General features: G+C 41.0%; 2 protein-coding genes across 3 annotated transcripts; one reads left to right on the top strand and one right to left on the bottom strand.

The window, feature by feature from the left end:
- Window positions 1-2,316: 2,316 nt before the first annotated feature.
- On the top strand, window positions 2,317-3,349 carry c1ql3b (complement component 1, q subcomponent-like 3b). Its single transcript, XM_028428367.1, has 2 exons — window positions 2,317-2,937; window positions 3,170-3,349. Exons 1-2 carry the CDS (start codon window positions 2,317-2,319, stop codon window positions 3,347-3,349), a joined length of 801 nt encoding a protein of 266 aa, XP_028284168.1.
- Window positions 3,350-3,845: 496 nt separating this feature from the next.
- On the bottom strand, window positions 3,846-8,752 carry pter (phosphotriesterase related). Of its 2 annotated transcripts, none has more exons than XM_028428365.1 (5): window positions 8,668-8,752; window positions 6,973-7,423; window positions 6,390-6,655; window positions 6,100-6,240; window positions 3,846-5,077 (listed from the first exon to the last, which is right to left on the bottom strand). In XM_028428365.1, the coding sequence occupies exons 2-5, from the start codon at window positions 7,402-7,404 to the stop codon at window positions 4,867-4,869; spliced, it is 1,050 nt and encodes a 349-aa protein (XP_028284166.1). In that variant the 5' UTR covers window positions 7,405-7,423; window positions 8,668-8,752; the 3' UTR covers window positions 3,846-4,866. The 2 variants fall into 2 exon arrangements, with proteins under 2 accessions (XP_028284166.1, XP_028284167.1); XM_028428366.1 differs by having other exon boundaries at window positions 8,683-8,720.
- Between the last annotated feature and the right edge of the window lie 9,063 nt (window positions 8,753-17,815).

Genomic DNA, 17,815 nt, shown 5'->3' on the forward strand with positions numbered 1-17,815 from the left:
ATGAGGATTTAAGCATTATGACCTACTTTTTGGTACCTTTGCTAGCTGGTGATGCTACATTCTGCAGCCTTTCCATGTGGAGGTTGCATGTTCTCCCTGTGTCTGTGTGGGTTTTCTTCCACATTCCAAAGACAAGTGCATGTTAGGTTAACTGGTGACTGTAAACTGGCTGTAGGTGAGAGTGAACAGTGTGTCTCTCTGCAATAGTCTCTGTAAAGTACAAAAAAATGTATGAATGGACAATGTGTTAAACCTATATTCACTGATTATTTGACCAACAAGGCCCACACACACACAAACGCAGACATGTTGAGTTAAAGATGAGACAGGTTAGCTTTAACTGTTCAAACCGACATGCTGTTATTTGGGATTTTAGCTACTAAAGGTTCTACATACTGTAGGTATGCGCAATCTAGGCATGGTGTGTACAGCTAAAGAGTGAAAGGGTTAAATTTTAAAGTAGTGAGCTGTAAACTGATAAACTAGATTGCATTATTAGTATACTCTGATTTCTCATGTCAGATGAGATGTCACATCTTGGTCATTTGTGAGAGAATTTCCTTCCCCCACATATAAATGTAATCAGTATATCAGCAACCCAACAAAAAACTACTACCAAATAAAAAAAAAAACACTTCAAACACACATCGAGAACCAAACAAATCTAAACTGTTAGATTATTTTTACATATATTTTGCCGCATTACTGATTTGACCGTGTGATTCAAATGCATCATGATGATTAATCTTCATTATAAGTCTACCAGCCGCCCTCCTTCCTAGAGTGGATCAAGAAGGCCGTGCTGTGATGAGAAACAGTGATTCACTTTAAATAAATCACTAATAAAACACTTCTAGGTCAGTCTAACCTAACCATTTGTGTGCTCTTTTACTTAACAAACGCTATGGAACACTCACACAGTGTGTGTGTGTTTGTAGCCCACTTATAGCATGATGTGTTTGTTTGTCATAAACATGAATGGACTTAATATTACACCTACTGTATAGTCTAAAAACTGCACTGCTGATGATATTTTAACATCTTTGATAGAAATATTTAGCTTATCATGGTTTTCCAGCCTTTAAACTACTTTCTACTTTTTAATGTGATGATTCCTTTTTGTTAGTTTGTTAGAACTTAATCTGAGCTGCAATCAAAGCCTTCCTCCTCCTCCTCCTCCTCCTCTCCAAACAAACAGCATGTTTTTTTCTACCTGTGTGATCTATTTCCCCACCCAGCAGAGAGGTGCCATCATCAGAGTGACGTCCTCTGCATTCATGAGCACATCATCTTCTGCCCTCCTCACCAGGAATTAGCCCTTCATCACTCAAACTGCACAAAAAAAGTCTTCAGAGATGAAGCTTTATCTGCACTGTTGCATTCTATTCCAGTCTGTTGGGGGTCATTTTCTATTTTTGATGTTACAACATGATGCCTGCTGCTGGTGAATTCCCACTGGTAATTCATTAATTAAGTGATTTCACACTATTTTCCTTCCAAATGTTTTGCCATTCATTTCATCCCTATATGTCTGTGTGAAGTCATCCTTCACTGCCACCTCCTAGTGACTTCCCTCTTCCTTTCTGTAGCTCTATAGATTTTCTCCAAATGATAAATTGGACACAGGGAGCCACTGAGGTGTGACCAGGTGCCAAAGGAGTATAGCTTTTTTTGTCTTAAATGGGCCTAATTATGCTCAAGACCTTTAGAGCTGTTTGGATAAGCCCTAATAACATGTTGTGGGATGTAACGCTGCGATAATCAATAGGAAAAGTAGTGCATTAAAGACCTTAAGATTTTTTTTAAGAAAGTATAGTTCCACAAACAAACACATAAAATAAAACAGTCACGCTTCAAAGCTTCAAAGTTGCATCAGTGTTTGTATGTTGTTCACTTTCTCTCTTTTGATTGAAGAAAGGCATGGACTGTATCCCATCCATCACCTCCACCCCTCCCCTCAGTCTCCAGACCCAGAAAGGAGTAGCCGTTAATTTGGAGCCCATTCTCTCCTGTGGCACCGCGGTAGGCAGAAACTTGTGCTTCCGACTTGCTAAACGCAGACTGTGGCTCTTCTCCTGTAGAAATTCTTTGGCTGCTGTTTTTCTTGTGAAGATGCGCAGACTGGACTGATTCTGCAGCGCATGGAAAGTTGTGGATGATTACTTTTACGCATAAACATTTAAAGGACTATTTTATCTCCAAAAGTTGCAGCGCAGTATTCCAGCAGGTTGTATTCTTCCCTCTGCAAACATTTCGCCCTCAAGCAGGCTGGAAGACCATTCCGTCGGGAGAACGTCGCGAATCCGCAGAGCGCAGATGATCGCAACTGGTGTCTGTGGAGTCGCGCTGGTGCTGGTGCTGGTGGTTCTGATTCCGGTGGTGGTAAACACCGCCGGAACACCTGCTCGCTACGAGATGCTCGGATCCTGCCAAATGGTGTGTGACTCCCACGGGACAGCGGCCACGGCCACAGCCAAGGTAACCAACCCAATCAAAGACAACCGCCTGGTTCAGTCACTGCCCACGTTCATCCAGGGTCCTCAAGGAGAGCCGGGACGCGTCGGGAGGATGGGCCCTAGGGGCCCGGTTGGCGAACCCGGGCCACCTGGACCTGCTGGTCCTCCCGGAGAGAGAGGGGCACCGGGTCCTCCGGGTTCACCCGGGGCACCGGGGGCAAACGGGCCAACCGGTGCCATCAGCGCAGCCACTTACAACACCGTGCCAAAGATAGCGTTTTACGCAGGACTCAAGAAGCAGCACGAGGGATACGAAGTGCTAAAATTCGACGACGTTGTGACAAATCTTGGCAACCACTATGATCCATCTACCGGGAAATTCACCTGTTCGATACCGGGGATTTACTTCTTCGTTTACCATGTGCTGATGCGAGGCGGGGACGGAACCAGCATGTGGGCTGACCTCTGCAAAAACAACCAGGTATGTTCAGAATTCCATCTAACCCAATCCGCGCACTGTATTTTGTGGGTGTTTACAATTCACAAATACAAAGACATCACAAGACAAACATGTTTTTTACCTTCAGGACAGAAAAGACACTTTCACAACACATTACAGGGAAGTTTTCTGAGGGATGTGAGGTGTGCTGTTACTGGTGGAGCTGTCCGAGGTCCTGTTTTCAGAATAAAACTTTTCCAAACTCTCCCTCCAGGTGAGAGCCAGCGCCATCGCCCAGGACGCAGACCAGAACTACGACTACGCCAGCAATAGCGTCGTCCTGCATCTCGAACCGGGGGACGAAATTTACATCAAGCTGGACGGCGGGAAGGCGCACGGGGGCAACAACAACAAGTACAGCACCTTCTCCGGCTTCATGTTGTACGCTGATTGAAACGTGGAGGAAAGCTGCTGCTGCTGATGATGATGATGGGGAGGGAGGGAGAGAGGGAGCTGCCCTGCATATAGCTTGCTTCACTGCTCGTGCTCAGTTCAATGTCAGCTGGATTATTAGAGACAGGGATCAGCGTTTCTATAGTTCAAAACATATGCAGGAAGTCAAGCAAAAACAAGCACTCTGCCATAGAGAAGATGAAATATTTCCTTTGTACAGCACTGAGTTGTACCCTTGTCAGATTAATTAGTGTCGTCTGTGCACACTGAGTGAACTGCTTTAAGTTTGCTGGTAGCTGCTGTGGTGTAACATACACTATAAAGAGTAAATGTCTGCTCAGTTATAGAAGCTAATGTAACCATTTAGTGTTGTTAGTCCATTTGTGTGATTTATTTTTAAAAATGAAAACATGTCACAGTTATTGCATTTCGGGTGAAAATGTTGAAAGCTGTCGCTATGCATGTTTGTAAAAAAAAAAAATGCCATTCCAACACTGTGCATTATAAAGAGACTTTAAAAGAGACATTCATACTGAAGCACTGTCACCAAACGATCATTTTTCTTGTTTGTGTCAACAATGACATCTGGTTGGGGCGACTGGGTGGTATGGTGGTTAGTCACCGTCACAAAACTGGACAGTCACACTGACAAATACTTCTCCAACGTTCATCAATCTGTGTGCTGGTTATCATGAAGCTCCTCCACATAAGTCCTTTTCACATGAGACGTAAAAAATATAACATCAAATCAAATTGTCTGACTCCACTCTGTAATCCTCAAAAAAGATTAATCAAAAGTTATATAGTCGTTCACGGTGCACAGTCAGCTGTGGCGATCACGCCATTGATCATGTGGCGAAGTCACCCTGTGAGGCCACCTGTTCCCAGATGAGAGGAGAACATGTCCTTCATCTGGGCCTGCCAGCCAGCCAGCCTCCCATAGACACACCAGACACCCACTGAGGGGCAACAGGACAACTCATCTAACACAGCCGCATTGTGTCGAGAGCAGAGCAGCATACTGATTACCATCGCGCTCATTATTTCACTCCCGCTAAAACCGTGTTGACAGAAATGTCACTTGTGAAATACAAAGGAAGCAACATTGACGGTGAAATTAAAAAATCAATTAGCACCATGTTTGTGAGCACCGCTGCAGGGAACACATCTGCAAAAACTTGAAATGTTTATCCTGGTTTATGATTATTCTTCTATAAAAGCTATTTCTGTGCCATAAAACAAAAACTATTAATGAGAGGCACTGTTATCCTGCAAGGCTAAAGTGAATAATTACCAATATAAAAACTTTTGATTAATAAGGGCCTCTATGAAGTCCTTTCAGCAGGGTGAAACAACAGTTTGCAATGATTTTCTAGTAAAAAAAAAAATTAAAATTGCAGTATAAGTATTTCAGTCCACAAATTTGTGAACAAATTAGTTTTGATTATAATTTTTGCAAAAGAACCTTCTAGTGTTTATTGTGGGATGGTAAAGCTTCCTCTCGTCTCTTTGAAGGTCTTATTTGAAGGTCAACCAGCGTTTGGGATTGTCGATGAGTATTTTGTCCACCTGGTGCTGTGAGATGCCCCGCATCAGCATCTTTGGTACGATGTTGTTCAGGATGTGAGAGTAGCCGTGGCCGCCGTACTTGGTCAGCCGGTTCTTGGTGTGGATGTCGTGTGCGACCACTATCTTGTCCTCGTAGCCTTCCTTCACCAGGAACGCCAGGCTGAACACAAACAAACAAACAAGGAGCCTTAAACAAAACAAATAATTATATAACTCTCCGCCACAGTTTAACATATATATTGTAAAAATTGTCTTTTGTATTTGGACTATTTTATGGCCAAAACCTTTCTCATCCAGCTGTCAGGTTGTGGATAGACCCTCTTTCCTCTGCCTTTAGAGGAGTGTGTGGGACTTTGTGGAGATTTCTCAGTCTAGTTTTGAGGGACAGGGACACACTCAAGTTGTGGCTAAATTGATCAGGACAACTTTATTTAGACCCTTTTAACTGCACCTATGGTGAATGATAACATGCTAATGAGGTGCTGGAGCATTGCAACGTAATGCAAACAGTAGTAAGAATGTATGAAAATGAATTTCATCCTGCTAAATTGTATATTATGCTTTGAATTGAAGAATTTGCTTTTACTCGGCAAAAGCAGTTGTTTTTAGCATAACAAAAATAAGTTACATTTGTGAATCTTAGTTTTCAGATTTCATGAGAGTGTTCTGGCACAGATTGGTTTGGCTAAAATGTTTTAAATATATGTGTTGTGATTATGATGGTTACAGTATTTAGTTTCTAAGTATGAAGTGAAGGAATGTGTGCTCACATTCTCTTGTCCCATTTGAGTCAGTCTCCTAAATGGGTGTAGTAGTGTTGAAGCCGATGTACAAACGCAGGAAAGCTGTGATATGTGAATGTGGCTCTGCTTTTAAGAGTGATTCCCTTTCATTCCATAAGCACATGTGGAAAGCCTAAGGCAGGGTCAGCAGCAGAGCAAGCACCCCTAACACCAGGTATGACAGTGACGACAAAGCATACTGTGGAGGCGGAGCAGCAGAGTTAGACATGGACTCCACAGAGTTCCAACTGAAATGAGACTCTTCCCACCATGGGAATCAGCTGATGTGTGGTGATGCTGGGCTGAACTTGACTTCATGGCCCACCTGAACTATGCTCGATTTTGAGTTATAGAGTGAAGGTGGACACCAACCACATAACACAAAGAGAGTTGTACTCACGTCTTCACTCTCTGGCTGTCACTGGGCATGTCTATTTCCAGGTTGTACGGGTAGTTCAGCATCTCTGTTCCAAACAGATCGTACTCAAGGTAACTGCCTAACTTAGCAAACTCAAGCAGCTCACCATCATCGAATATCGTCCTGTGAGAGATTCAGAAAAGAGTGTGTGGCATCATGATGAAAAGGGTTGTTGCAGCAAACATTTTTAAAACGGGGAAAACACTGTGAACAGTATAGTGAGCTTATAAATAAGAGCTTCTTAGTTTTTTAAGTCTTTGGGGACTTCTCACCTGTCCAAGTGAGACATGACAGTTTTGCTGATGTCACCGCCGGCCTCCTGGAGAATCCGAATAACTTCAGCTGGAGCGGCCGGATTCCTGCCGGGATGAATGATAACGGGGCAGCCCAGCTGAGCCTGAGCGTGAGCCGTGGCCCTCAGCACCTTCGTCTCGCTCTCTGTGATGGGCCAGCCAGTGCCAATCTCCCCGATCACGCCGCAGCGGATGTCCGTGCCGTCAGCGCCGTGAAGCACCTCGCTGACAATGATGTCTGTGAGCTGACAGAGCAGAAATGAGAAGCTGAAGATGGACATCACTCATTAGAAAAACAACTGACAGGTTAGAGCGTGATATTTTTTAGATTTCTGAAAGAGAACACAGTTTGAATGAAGAAATCTATTCAAGTCAACCAAAAGTGAGAAATGAGATCCTTCCACATCAGCACAGAGAGTGAGATCGATGTAACTGTCTGTTAAAGGGACAGTTCACCCCAAAATCAAATACTATTGTTCCAAACATCTAGACTGTTTTGATCTGAGTCTTAGAGATTGCTGCCTTGTCTTTAATGTAACAGAACTAGATGACTAGCCCACACCTTCTCCACACTCATCTTCTTGGTGGCTTCACTGTGGGTGCAGTCGACGTAGTACCCTGCCCCGGCAATGATGTGGACTCCTGTGTCCTTGGCCAGCTGCCGGAGGGTGGGAAGGTCCCGGTCGATGCCTGTGGTGGTGTTTTCCACTATCGTGCCCCCACCAGCCTTCCTGTAAGCCAGCAGCTCCTCCCGCACCGCAGCGGTCTCCTGCTGCAGCAGGAGGTTCTCATGGCAGCTGTAGGGGTTTTGCCTGAGCCAGTGCATGTGCTTCATCTGGAACGGGTTCTCCGCCACTGCCTCGTCCCCCGGCGGAGGAGGGAAGTAGCAGCACTCGAAGGTCATGGTCAGGTGCTCATGGGTCATGGTGCGGCCCAGCTGGTCCGGATCCAACAGACCCAGGACAGTCTGGACCTTCCCGCTCAATGCTGACATAATGGTCTTATCACACAACCTGGAAGCACAGAAAAAGTTTTATCAGCATGTGAGCAGAGGCGCTGCTTGTCAACAGGCAACACAAGTAAATGCTTAGGGCCACAGGCCAGAAGGGGGCCCCAAAGGGCTGATTAAAATTGAGTCACTACAGCAATGACAGTGATCAACCGGTGCAGACTGTCTTAAGAGGCCCCACCAATTTATTGCTACAAAGCCTTTACTCTTTTCTCCAAGAGAACTTTGAGCAGAAAAGAGAATGAAATGTGAGGAATCTGTAAATACATACATGTGTATATTTATATTGAGGCAACTTACAATTGCACTGTTTTATTGTTCCAGCTTTGATTCAGCTTTTTTCTTTTTTGTCTTCTTTCTTTTATTGTCTTATTTTGAAAATATCCTGTGCACTTTTGAAATTAAAAAAAAATGTTTTAATTTCATATTATTTTATTAGTGTCAGACTATTTATTATACAGAGGTAATGAGCACTGGTTGGTGGACCCCCTCTGAATCTTTGCCTAGGACCCTAAGAGACTCTGGAGTCTCCACTTCATGTGAGTGAAACCAAGTAAACCTGCAGTCCTGCACACATCAGGTGTTCAGAGATCTGACAACTCATTGACCAGGCTGGTTTGACTCTAATGCACAAGAGTGACCCTTGGACTGCAAGGTAGTACAAGCCCTGTTAAACAAGATCGTATGAGTCTAAAAACTACATTGTTTTTATCACTTCCGGTTTATTCTGCACAAAACGATGACGCTAATGCCGGACCTACGGATTTTTAACACCCTGTCCGGGGTCCGGGGTCCGGACAATTTTAAGTCCACACACGTTTACTTTGTGGTACTCAGCAATTTATTGGACTCATTTCAGGGGGCAGGTTTTGAACACCACAATGTTTTGATTAAATATAAACACTGTGAATCGCTTTTTGACTCTCAATAATATTTTTCCTGTCCCGTTACACAGGCTGCATCTTGTCGTACTGTAGAGGGGAGCACTCCAAAGTCCTATGTGATTATTCACAGCCTCACAAAACGCCACATACTGTCCTCCTCCTGTTTGTTGTTATGGATGTGGTCAGCCTGGCTTAAACTATGCCTGTCCTGAAGTTACAACGACGCTAATCTGCAAATTAAAAAAAATCACACGAAAAACGACGTGCAGTTATGTTAAAACTGCAACATTACACAGACGAAGACTAGAAGTTTCGTCAAGTTAGAGCCTGGAAAGTATAAACTGTCGACAAACACTCAGGTGACCTTGTTTCTGCTCACCGAGCTCCTCTTCTACTTCCACCACCAGCCGCGCACCAACTGCTGCTCCTGCAGATTAGCGCAGCCACACGGCGCACCGTGTCAAATATCGCGAGATATCACGAGAGTTTCACCGTCTGCTTGGACACTGTTAAATCATTTTATGATAAATACCTATTTGTTGTTACTGTTTTAATATACAAAAAAATGAATGACAGATAACACGTTAAACTTAACGTTTATTGGTATTTTATTATAAAACAAATGTAATAACATCATGACAGCATCTGACCCCTGAGAAGACAACAAGGCAAGGTTTATTTATAAAGCACTATTCATACACAAGGCAATACAGAGGAACTTAAAAACACAGAATAATGAGCAACATTTTTAAACATTACAACTTAACAACATAAACACAAAACAACATAAATTAGGATGGAAACAACAGTCATAATCATAATAAATCATAAAAAATGAGAAAAGTGCAGCAGGGCAAGCAAGGCAGCAGTTAACAAATAGGTAAGATTCATATATAGCCTATGAATTTAATGCAGTAAACAAGTGTTTTCAGGCCTGACTTAAATAAAGTGACTGTTTGAGCAGACCTGCTTTGTTTGACCCTGGATACACAGAGTAGGCCTGTCCCTGATGATCTCAGGGGTCTGGATGCTTCATAAGGGAACCAAAAAGTCCATGATGTATTTTGGTTTAAGACCTGTTAAGACCTGTGAGGATGCCTACTGAAATAAATGCATGAATAAGTGTTCTGTGTCTGTGGACAGAAAACCCTTGATCCTAGCAATGTTTTAATAATAACAGGCAAACTCAAAAATAGCTTTTACAAGCCCCTTTTGCTCAGTTAGTTAAATCCATTATATTTTTTTTTAAAGATTGTATCATATTCCCTAATAGAATTGAATAAAAAATATAAAAATAAAAATAGGAGTTTCAAAGTAAAATGACACATTTTTCATTCTGATGTAAAAGTATGAAAGTAAAATATCTGTTTTTTATATTAATATTATTATAAGTTATACATATGAAGACAGATCAGCTGGACCTTTGGTTTATAAAGCTGTTTGAACATGTGAGGATGATGCAGCCTTTGAGAGACAGACTGTGACTCTCTTCACTCAGCAGATGGTCTCCACAGCAGCATTTGGTCAGCTGTTGCAGGAGACTGCCCTGTGAACACTCACTGTCCCCACAAATGGTCGAGCAAATCCACATACTGAGGGCCAACGCAGATGACAACTCTGTAGGTCAGAACAGTAAACATATGGGACTACATTCCCTTTTCATGTTTTTAGTGTGGGTGAATGTGTTCAGTGTCTGACACCAGCCTCCACTCAGCCCGCTGTGTCTCTGAAATTTAGAAGATTGCTCACGCTTTTGTTTCAAGAATCAAAAATCAAGGATCTTTATTTATGCAAGGCAAAATGACATTTTGTTTTCGCACCTCTTGAATTAATGCACATTGTAAGAAACATGCTATGAAAAGGGCACTGTTAAAATATTTTAGAAGAAGAAGAAGAATCTTTATTGTTCCCTAAGGGATAATCTTTTTCATACAACAACATTACAACAGTAGCAGGCATCTCACAATACACACATTTATTTATTTTTTAACTTGCTTTTTTATTTAACATAAAATGTCAAACATAGACATACATAACACAATAGGAACAGACCAGGAGATGCTATTACGGTTTCAATTCACATATGATCATGTCCTCATATCCTATCTTCAAATATTTCTTCCTCCTTTTAGAAAGAGATAACATAAACAGCGTATATCAGTGAGTAGATACATTTTCTGCTAATTGTACTGTTGTCAAGTGGAGAAAACAAAAACAAAAAAGGAAGAGGTGACTAATAGTTCTGACATTGTCTGTATTACAGGTATTACTGTATTACATCTTTGTTCAAACCTGTCTGATTTGGGCTGTAATCTTGCTGTGATTTTCTCCATGTTGAGTACAGTTCTTACTCTTTCTCTCATTCTTTTATATTGGAGGACAATACACACATTTATAACATAAAAAACAACAACAAGGAACACATAGAGCTGTGGACTGGACTTCTGTCACAGGAGTTAATTTAATGCAGTGATGGCTGAAGGGACTAAGCTTTTCTTGAAATGTGCATTTTTCTACAGTTACAACTAGGGTTAGGGTTGCAGCTAGAGTTAACATTACGGTTAACACTAACCCTAATGCATTTGGGTTAGTGTAATGGTCTCAGTGAGCCGAATGCATTAAACTTTGAACCACAACTCTGTGACCTTCCTAACTGTGAAACCCTAACCCTAACCCTAGTTTTGACCATAACCCTAAACCCAACCCGAATGCAGAGCTAGGGTTAGGTTCTCGGCCGTCGTGAGACATAGAGCCTCAAGTGAGACATTTCAGTAATGGTCTCAGAGAGCCGAATGCATTCAACCTTGAACCACAACTCTGTGACCTTCCTAACTGTGAAACCCTAACCCTAACCCTAGTGTGGACCATAACCCTAAACCCAAACCAAATGCAGAGCTAGGGTTAGGTTCTCGGCCGTCATGAGACATAGAGCCTCAAATGAGACATTTCCGTAATGGTCTCAGTGAGCCGAATGCATTCAACTTTGAACCACAACTCTGTGACCTTCCTAACTGTGAAACCCTAACCCTAACCCTAGTTTTGACCATAATCCTAAACCCAACCCGAATGCAGAGCTAGGGTTAGGTTCTCGGCCGTCGTGAGACATAGAGCCTCAAGTGAGACGTTTCTGTAATGGTCTCAGTGAGCCGAATGCATTAACCTTTGGACCACAACTCTGTGACCTTCCTAACTGTGAAACCCTAACCCTAACCCTAGTTTTGACCATAACCCTAACCCTAAGCCTAGTTTGAAAGTTTTTTCATTTTAAAATGTGATGGTGGCACAAGTTTGATCTAAGGACACGCTCTGCAAAAACAATTCAGAAAAATAAATGTAAACATCATCTCCATTAATCTGAAAGGTTGACACAAGTGGATACACTTCCTCAGACACAGCTCAGTCCTTCAGTTATAATAACTATTTAACTGTACTTTGCTTCTCATTTAGGACAGGAAAGAAATTATTCTGGACATTTTTGTTTGTGTGGTTTGGACTTTCAGTTTGAACTCCATGCAGCTACCAAATGAGAGTGTCTGCTTTGAGTTGTGGTTTGGTGCCCTCTGCAGACAGACAAGGGCACATCTCATTGACTGGGAGAAAGACTTAGCAGCTTTGAAGGAATGAAGTTATGAATAGTAAAAATGGACTGGGATGAATTTTAAATTTCATAAGTACAGCCTTTAAAACAGAAGCATATTGGGAGGAAAATGTGATTAACAAGTATTCATTAATGTCCTCTCTTCACTTGTAATTGTGAGTTAAATTTTTATAAAGGAGCTTATAACACACACAAAGTGTCTCAGTAAATTAGGTTAGAAATACAAAAACAGATTTTAAACAGAATTTATTATAAACAAAAAATGTAAAGATATGAACACAGAACACATCAACGCAGTGGACAACAACATCAAGTTCACTCGTGAGGACAACAATCTGGCCTTTTTGGACTGCATAATACACATAGAGGAGGACAGGAGCCTCAATGTGTTAGGAAACCCAGTATGTTTACCTATGTTCTAGTTTGATTCCCACCACCTACTAGAACATAAGCCCTGGAGTCATCAGGATCCTACAGCACAGAGTACAAGCTGTACCCACCAGCTCAAAGGGGAAGAAGAAGGAGCAACAACACATCAGGAAGGCCCTGAAAATTTGCGGCTATCCCAACTGGGCAGTTGTCAAAACCACAAAAAGAAGACCCACAATAACAAGAAAAAGGACAACCGGCGCAGAGAGAATATTGCCATCCTATACATGCCAGGAGTATCAGAGAAACTCCACATTTTAAACCCATGACACTAAGACAGAAACTGGTTCCCCCGAAGAACAAATCTCCCAGGGACAAACATAGTCAGACAAACAACAATCTCCACATGAATCAACAAAGAAAATAGCGGTTGATAATTGGTGCTGTTTCTTGAAGAACAGTCAAGGCAAGGCAATAACATTTGTGTGTTTAAAGGGTGTGACATCATCAAAAATATTTAATCCAGTGGGAGAAAATAGTGAATAAATACATAAAAAGTGAATATAAACTTAAATAAATAGACAGAAATAGATTAAATAAACACATGTTTATACTTTGTTTTCCCTCCCTGAGTCTGCTGCTGTGAAAGATGCCACACAGTGTGTCATGCTAATCACTTCTCCACACCTCCACATGACAGGCCAATGCTCCTTACGCTGCTCCTTTTCATGCAGTCTTCCATGTAAACCTGAACTTTTGCAACGTCTCGTCAGTCCTGCCTCTGCAACAAGAACTCCATCATGGCTCGGGTGAGGACTTTGGTCGTGGCCTCTGCTCTCTTTTTGGGAATCTGCTTCATCACAAGGGGGATGCCAGCAGAAACACATGCTTTCTGCAGGATTGTCTGGTGAGTTTATTTATCTGAGAATCAGTGTTACACTTTGAAAAATGTGTACATTACTGATACTTTTTCTGTCCCCAGGCTGCTTGGAATCCCGTGTGACCAGGTTTCCATGGCCATTGTGAGTCAGATTAAATCTATGGGCTCATATAAGGTAAAAAAAACACATTTTATATCAATATAATGTTTATTTTGGTGGCTGCAGCACGTTTGTTTTTACAGACTGTTTATTCTGCCTTCCAGCTTGGCCCAGTGGCTCCCTATCTGATCCAGGCCAACCACACTTCTTCTCTTGGCCAGGTTGAGAGCGTCAACTTCACCATTACCTCCATAGCAATGAGCATGGGCTGCCATGTAGAGGTAAGAGCCATTTAATCAGTATATTTTTAGAGGAAATAAAAAGTGCTATTTAAAGCCATAAATTACAATAATCCTGATTTCTTTGTTTGCTGTTCAGGGAACATCTGTGTCAGCATTTTGGTCCAGCTTATTTGATAACGGCACCAACTACTGTAACCTCCGTAATGTCATACAAGGTCAGTTTTATATTAAACTCAAAAATGTGTGGAAACATCCAAAAAAAATTCCTATAATTTGTTGTTTGTGTTTCCTGCTGGAACAGGAAGTGGACTTACCAAAGCTCCAGGCTTCACTGAGTTCACCAACGAGTGGCTTTGCCTTGGATCTGGACTTTCTGTCTGCAAATGATTTTGAAGTCTGAAATGTTGATGCTGAAATGTGTGTCCTGTCATGCAGTAAAGAAAATGGATTTATCATGTTTTTCTTGAGGATATTTTATATAGAGACGTGTTGCGATGCCTTGTAATGTAGAAGAGAGAAAACTGACCATCAAGTGTCCTGATTCGCTAATGTTCCACTTCAAGTTAGATCGTATGTCCAGTCGATTAGGCCGAAGTCATCTGACTTGTGCATGACCGTCATGCATTCTGCAGTGTCATTTACACATACAATGAATCTGCAGAATATGAAAGCAGGGTGTAAAACCTGATATGTGTTACATGTGCTCCTGTTGCTGATGATCAAGGTGATTGCTGACAAAAATAACACATGACATTAAACATAAAGTTCAAGTTAGTTTTATTGAGATACTTTATTAAGAGATTTTAAATTACAGTTATTAGCAACGTGGATGCGAAAGTCATATTTAAAAAGAGGTCTCTTTTCTAACAAGCAGTGATTAACTACAAAACGAGTCACAGAGAAAAAAGCTTTACAGCAGAAATAAATACATTTATGGTCTGTACAAGCAACAGTTTTGGTTTCTATTATTTCACTGTGTGGGAATTATGATATTTGTCAAGTGTTACATGGTTGTGTAGAATAATTTCCCCACTTGAAAGGATGACTGAAGGTCAAACGGGACTCCACTCACAATGTTTATGAGGTAGCTTGTGCTATTATAACTGATTTAAGTGACATGTGTGTCTTGTGGTTGTTGTCTGAGGATGATGGTCTTCAGGCTCATTGACAGACATCAGTAACAGACATTACATATGTGTTTAATAAAAAGCTTACATGGTACCTGTTTAGGTTGTGTGTTCTGTTGAGCTTTGCTGCCCTCTGCTGACAGAGGGGAGGCACATATCTTATTTGATAGAACACAGATTTATTTACTGCACTCTCAGATATTTAAAAACTACACTGAAGTGTACTCATAGTGCCCCTCTTGCCTCAGTCAGTCAGGCAGTGTGGTAGATTTCCTGTGGTGCTCTGTTGTTGCTCTTTATCTCATGTTTTAGTTATAAACCCAGAGCCTCCGGCCCTGTGAATCTACTTAAAAAAAACAGTGAGATAATTGATTATGGAAACAATGAACCGTGAAATGAAATGATGAGACTGTTTAAAGAGGGGCACATGTTTCATGATGATCCACATCCAGTCAGGGCAGATGTTTATTTCAAATCCTTTTCTGAATTAATTGCTAAATTACTTATGTTATTTTTATTGTGACCTATTAATGACCTATTTAATCTTTGCAGCAGTTTTACAGTTTTTCGGTTCATCTTTAATCATTTTTCAATCTTCCATCATCTGTTTTTTTTAGTCCTTTCTCTTTTAAGGCAGTTTTCTTCACCAACATAGGAAGTAGTGTTGCAGCTTCTCACTTTAGATCAGTGGATAAGCTCCAGACTGATTAAACATTAAACATACATCTCTTGAGCTCCTGCCTTGTGAAATGTAATTGTTACTCTGTTTTTGATGATGGAGAGGTAACTATACGAGCCTTCTTTGTGCACTTGGCAGTATGTTTGTTGTGTTTACACAGGCCTTTGCCAACAGAGTGTCTCAAATGCAGATGGTCCAAAATGACTACTGCCTCCTCCACAATCTAGCTGAAGGTAAAGACAAGAATTTAACAGAAATATTAGCACAAGCTGTGCAGACGTGTATAAAATCTATTTTTTCCCCCCCACATAAACAGCAGGTGAACTGACGCATGTTCAAGGCTGCAAGATGAGCAATGTGAAAATGTGTCCTGCAAAGTAATCTCAAGGCTGATGGAGGATGAGTTTTGCTAGTGTTGTGTGATGTGTGACAAATTTGTCTTATGCTGAACTTTATCATTTTTTCCACTAACAAAGAGAACAGTCAACCATTTACTCCATCGCTGTCTAAGCTATGTGTTGCTTTTGAACTACTTATTCCTGCATTTTAGGTTTTTGTCCACTGGAAATGTTGTTAATTATTGTCAGTATTCTAATCTCACATCTCCTGAATAAGCTGTTATTGCATCTCAGAGGTTTCCTTTATTGTTTGGACACATTGCGACTACTTAGACACACAGAATCAATGTGTTTGTTTCCCAGTTTGTAAAAAGCATCTGTTCCTGATCTGGATGTATCTTTTTAGCACTTGTAGTTATTAACAACCTTGAGGCATCTTCTCAAGGATCCAGACTTACTGTTGTGCTGTTGTACCTGACTGTGTGTTGGTGTGAGAGCATGACACAAGGACACACTCATTATGCACTTGTTTTATTTACAACACACAGCATTTTCTTTATCCATGGGATGGATGGATTCAAAACAAAATGGTCCAAAGCAGACAGTTATATACACATTATGCAACATGTTCACTTCTCATACACTGTGCCTTGGAGTATATATATACTGCATGTATCTGTGTATAACATCTAGATTGCACTGATTGCGAAATGCTCCTCGTCTCTTCCTCTCTGGTGTATTGACTGCTGTCTAATCAGACGCATCTACTTCCTTTTAATGACACTCCAAATTAGCCCTAATGCTTAGCAGCATGTGTCAAGGCAGACTAAAAAAAAAAAAAGACAACCAGGGACACATCAAAGCACTGAGACCTTCTGCTTTTCACATAAAAGTCAGGTATTTCCAGTTAAATAAGAAGTGGAGTGTGTGTAACCTTTAAAAACAGCAGATGAATTGTTGATGCAGTAACAAACGGAGGAGCGTTATTCAGTTGCTGCGACTATAGAAACAAAAATTCATTTTAGACCCACTTTAATGACAGCTCAATAAAGCCCTCAATACAATGCAATGCAGGATCTGAGGTGCTGAGCACACAGGAATAAATATGGCAATAAATACAGTACGGACCTGCCTCACTGGCTCTGTTTCTAATTCACACTCTGTCAAATCCCTCACCACAAACACACAAACCGATGGGACGAAACACAAAATCACACAGAGCCACAGGCGTTTGCTTCCACCTTAAATTACAGTAATCATGGATCAACAAGGACCGCACTGTTTCAGGAGAGCGTCCCTTTCTTCACAGTTTTCCTTCACAATTTGGACAAAATGGAGGATGCAGTGGAAGCTAGTCTGTCAATGCATCCGTCAGAAAGACTGTCACAAGAGATCCATGGTCAACAGCTATGACATCTTAGTTCAACAACAGCATGCATTGCCCTTACTGTGTGTTTTTAGTTTGTAATCTGATAGTCCAAAGTCATCGTTTTAACCTTCTAAATCTCTGATATGTTATAAAATGGCCTTGATACCAATGGAAGATTATATCAGATATCCTGTACAGTTGATGTTGATGACTATTTCAAGTAAAAGTAACACAAATTTAGGAGCACAAATATTAAAAAAAAAAAAAATCACATCAGACACATCATCTGAGAGATGCTACCTCACAAGCAAAACATTGTCACATGTATAGCAGACCAAAAGGCAATATGTATGTTATTAGGTTCTATTGGATTTATAACAAAATACATAGGGCCGCTGTAAAAATCTAAGTCTGAGAAGTTTGATATTTAAGCCCAGAAATCTCAGGAAACACACAATTCTGACTCTAAATCCAGAATCCTGAGAAAAAAAGTCACATAATTTAAAACAGGTATTTAAATTTAGAGTGGTCCTTGTCCCCTGTGTATGTCTGTTTATTTCTGTCATACTGATTAGAAACACATTAGACGATTTATGTTACATGTATATATGGAACATCATGTGTTTAACTGCTGTCTATATTTTTCCAATATTCTTGTTGATTCCAACATTTGAGCAGTCTTACAAACATGTATTAGTAATTTGTTAATGTAACGTAAGCATAGTGTTTTTTTTATCATTTACAATTTACAGTGCATAAAACAGCCTGGTTCTATTAGTGAACACACAGGCAACATGTGTTGTTTTTTTC

The sequence above is a fragment of the Parambassis ranga genome, chromosome 17, assembly GCF_900634625.1.
Source record: "Parambassis ranga chromosome 17, fParRan2.1, whole genome shotgun sequence".
Classification (NCBI taxonomy): Eukaryota; Metazoa; Chordata; class Actinopteri; family Ambassidae; genus Parambassis; species Parambassis ranga.

Bases quoted from the DNA above. Each gene is read 5' to 3' on its own strand.
- c1ql3b (XM_028428367.1), top strand. From the start codon at position 2,317: ATGATCGCAACTGGTGTCTGTGGAGTCGCGCTGGTGCTGGTGCTGGTG. The intron at 2,938-3,169 runs GTATGTTCAGAA...CTCTCCCTCCAG, and splicing joins ACCTCTGCAAAAACAACCAG to GTGAGAGCCAGCGCCATCGC.
- pter (XM_028428365.1), bottom strand. From the start codon at position 7,404: ATGTCAGCATTGAGCGGGAAGGTCCAGACTGTCCTGGGTCTGTTGGAT. The intron at 6,656-6,972 runs GTGTGGGCTAGT...CTGCTCTGTCAG, and splicing joins AGAAGATGAGTGTGGAGAAG to CTCACAGACATCATTGTCAG. The intron at 5,078-6,099 runs GTGAGTACAACT...GTTTGTGTTCAG, and splicing joins GACAGCCAGAGAGTGAAGAC to CCTGGCGTTCCTGGTGAAGG.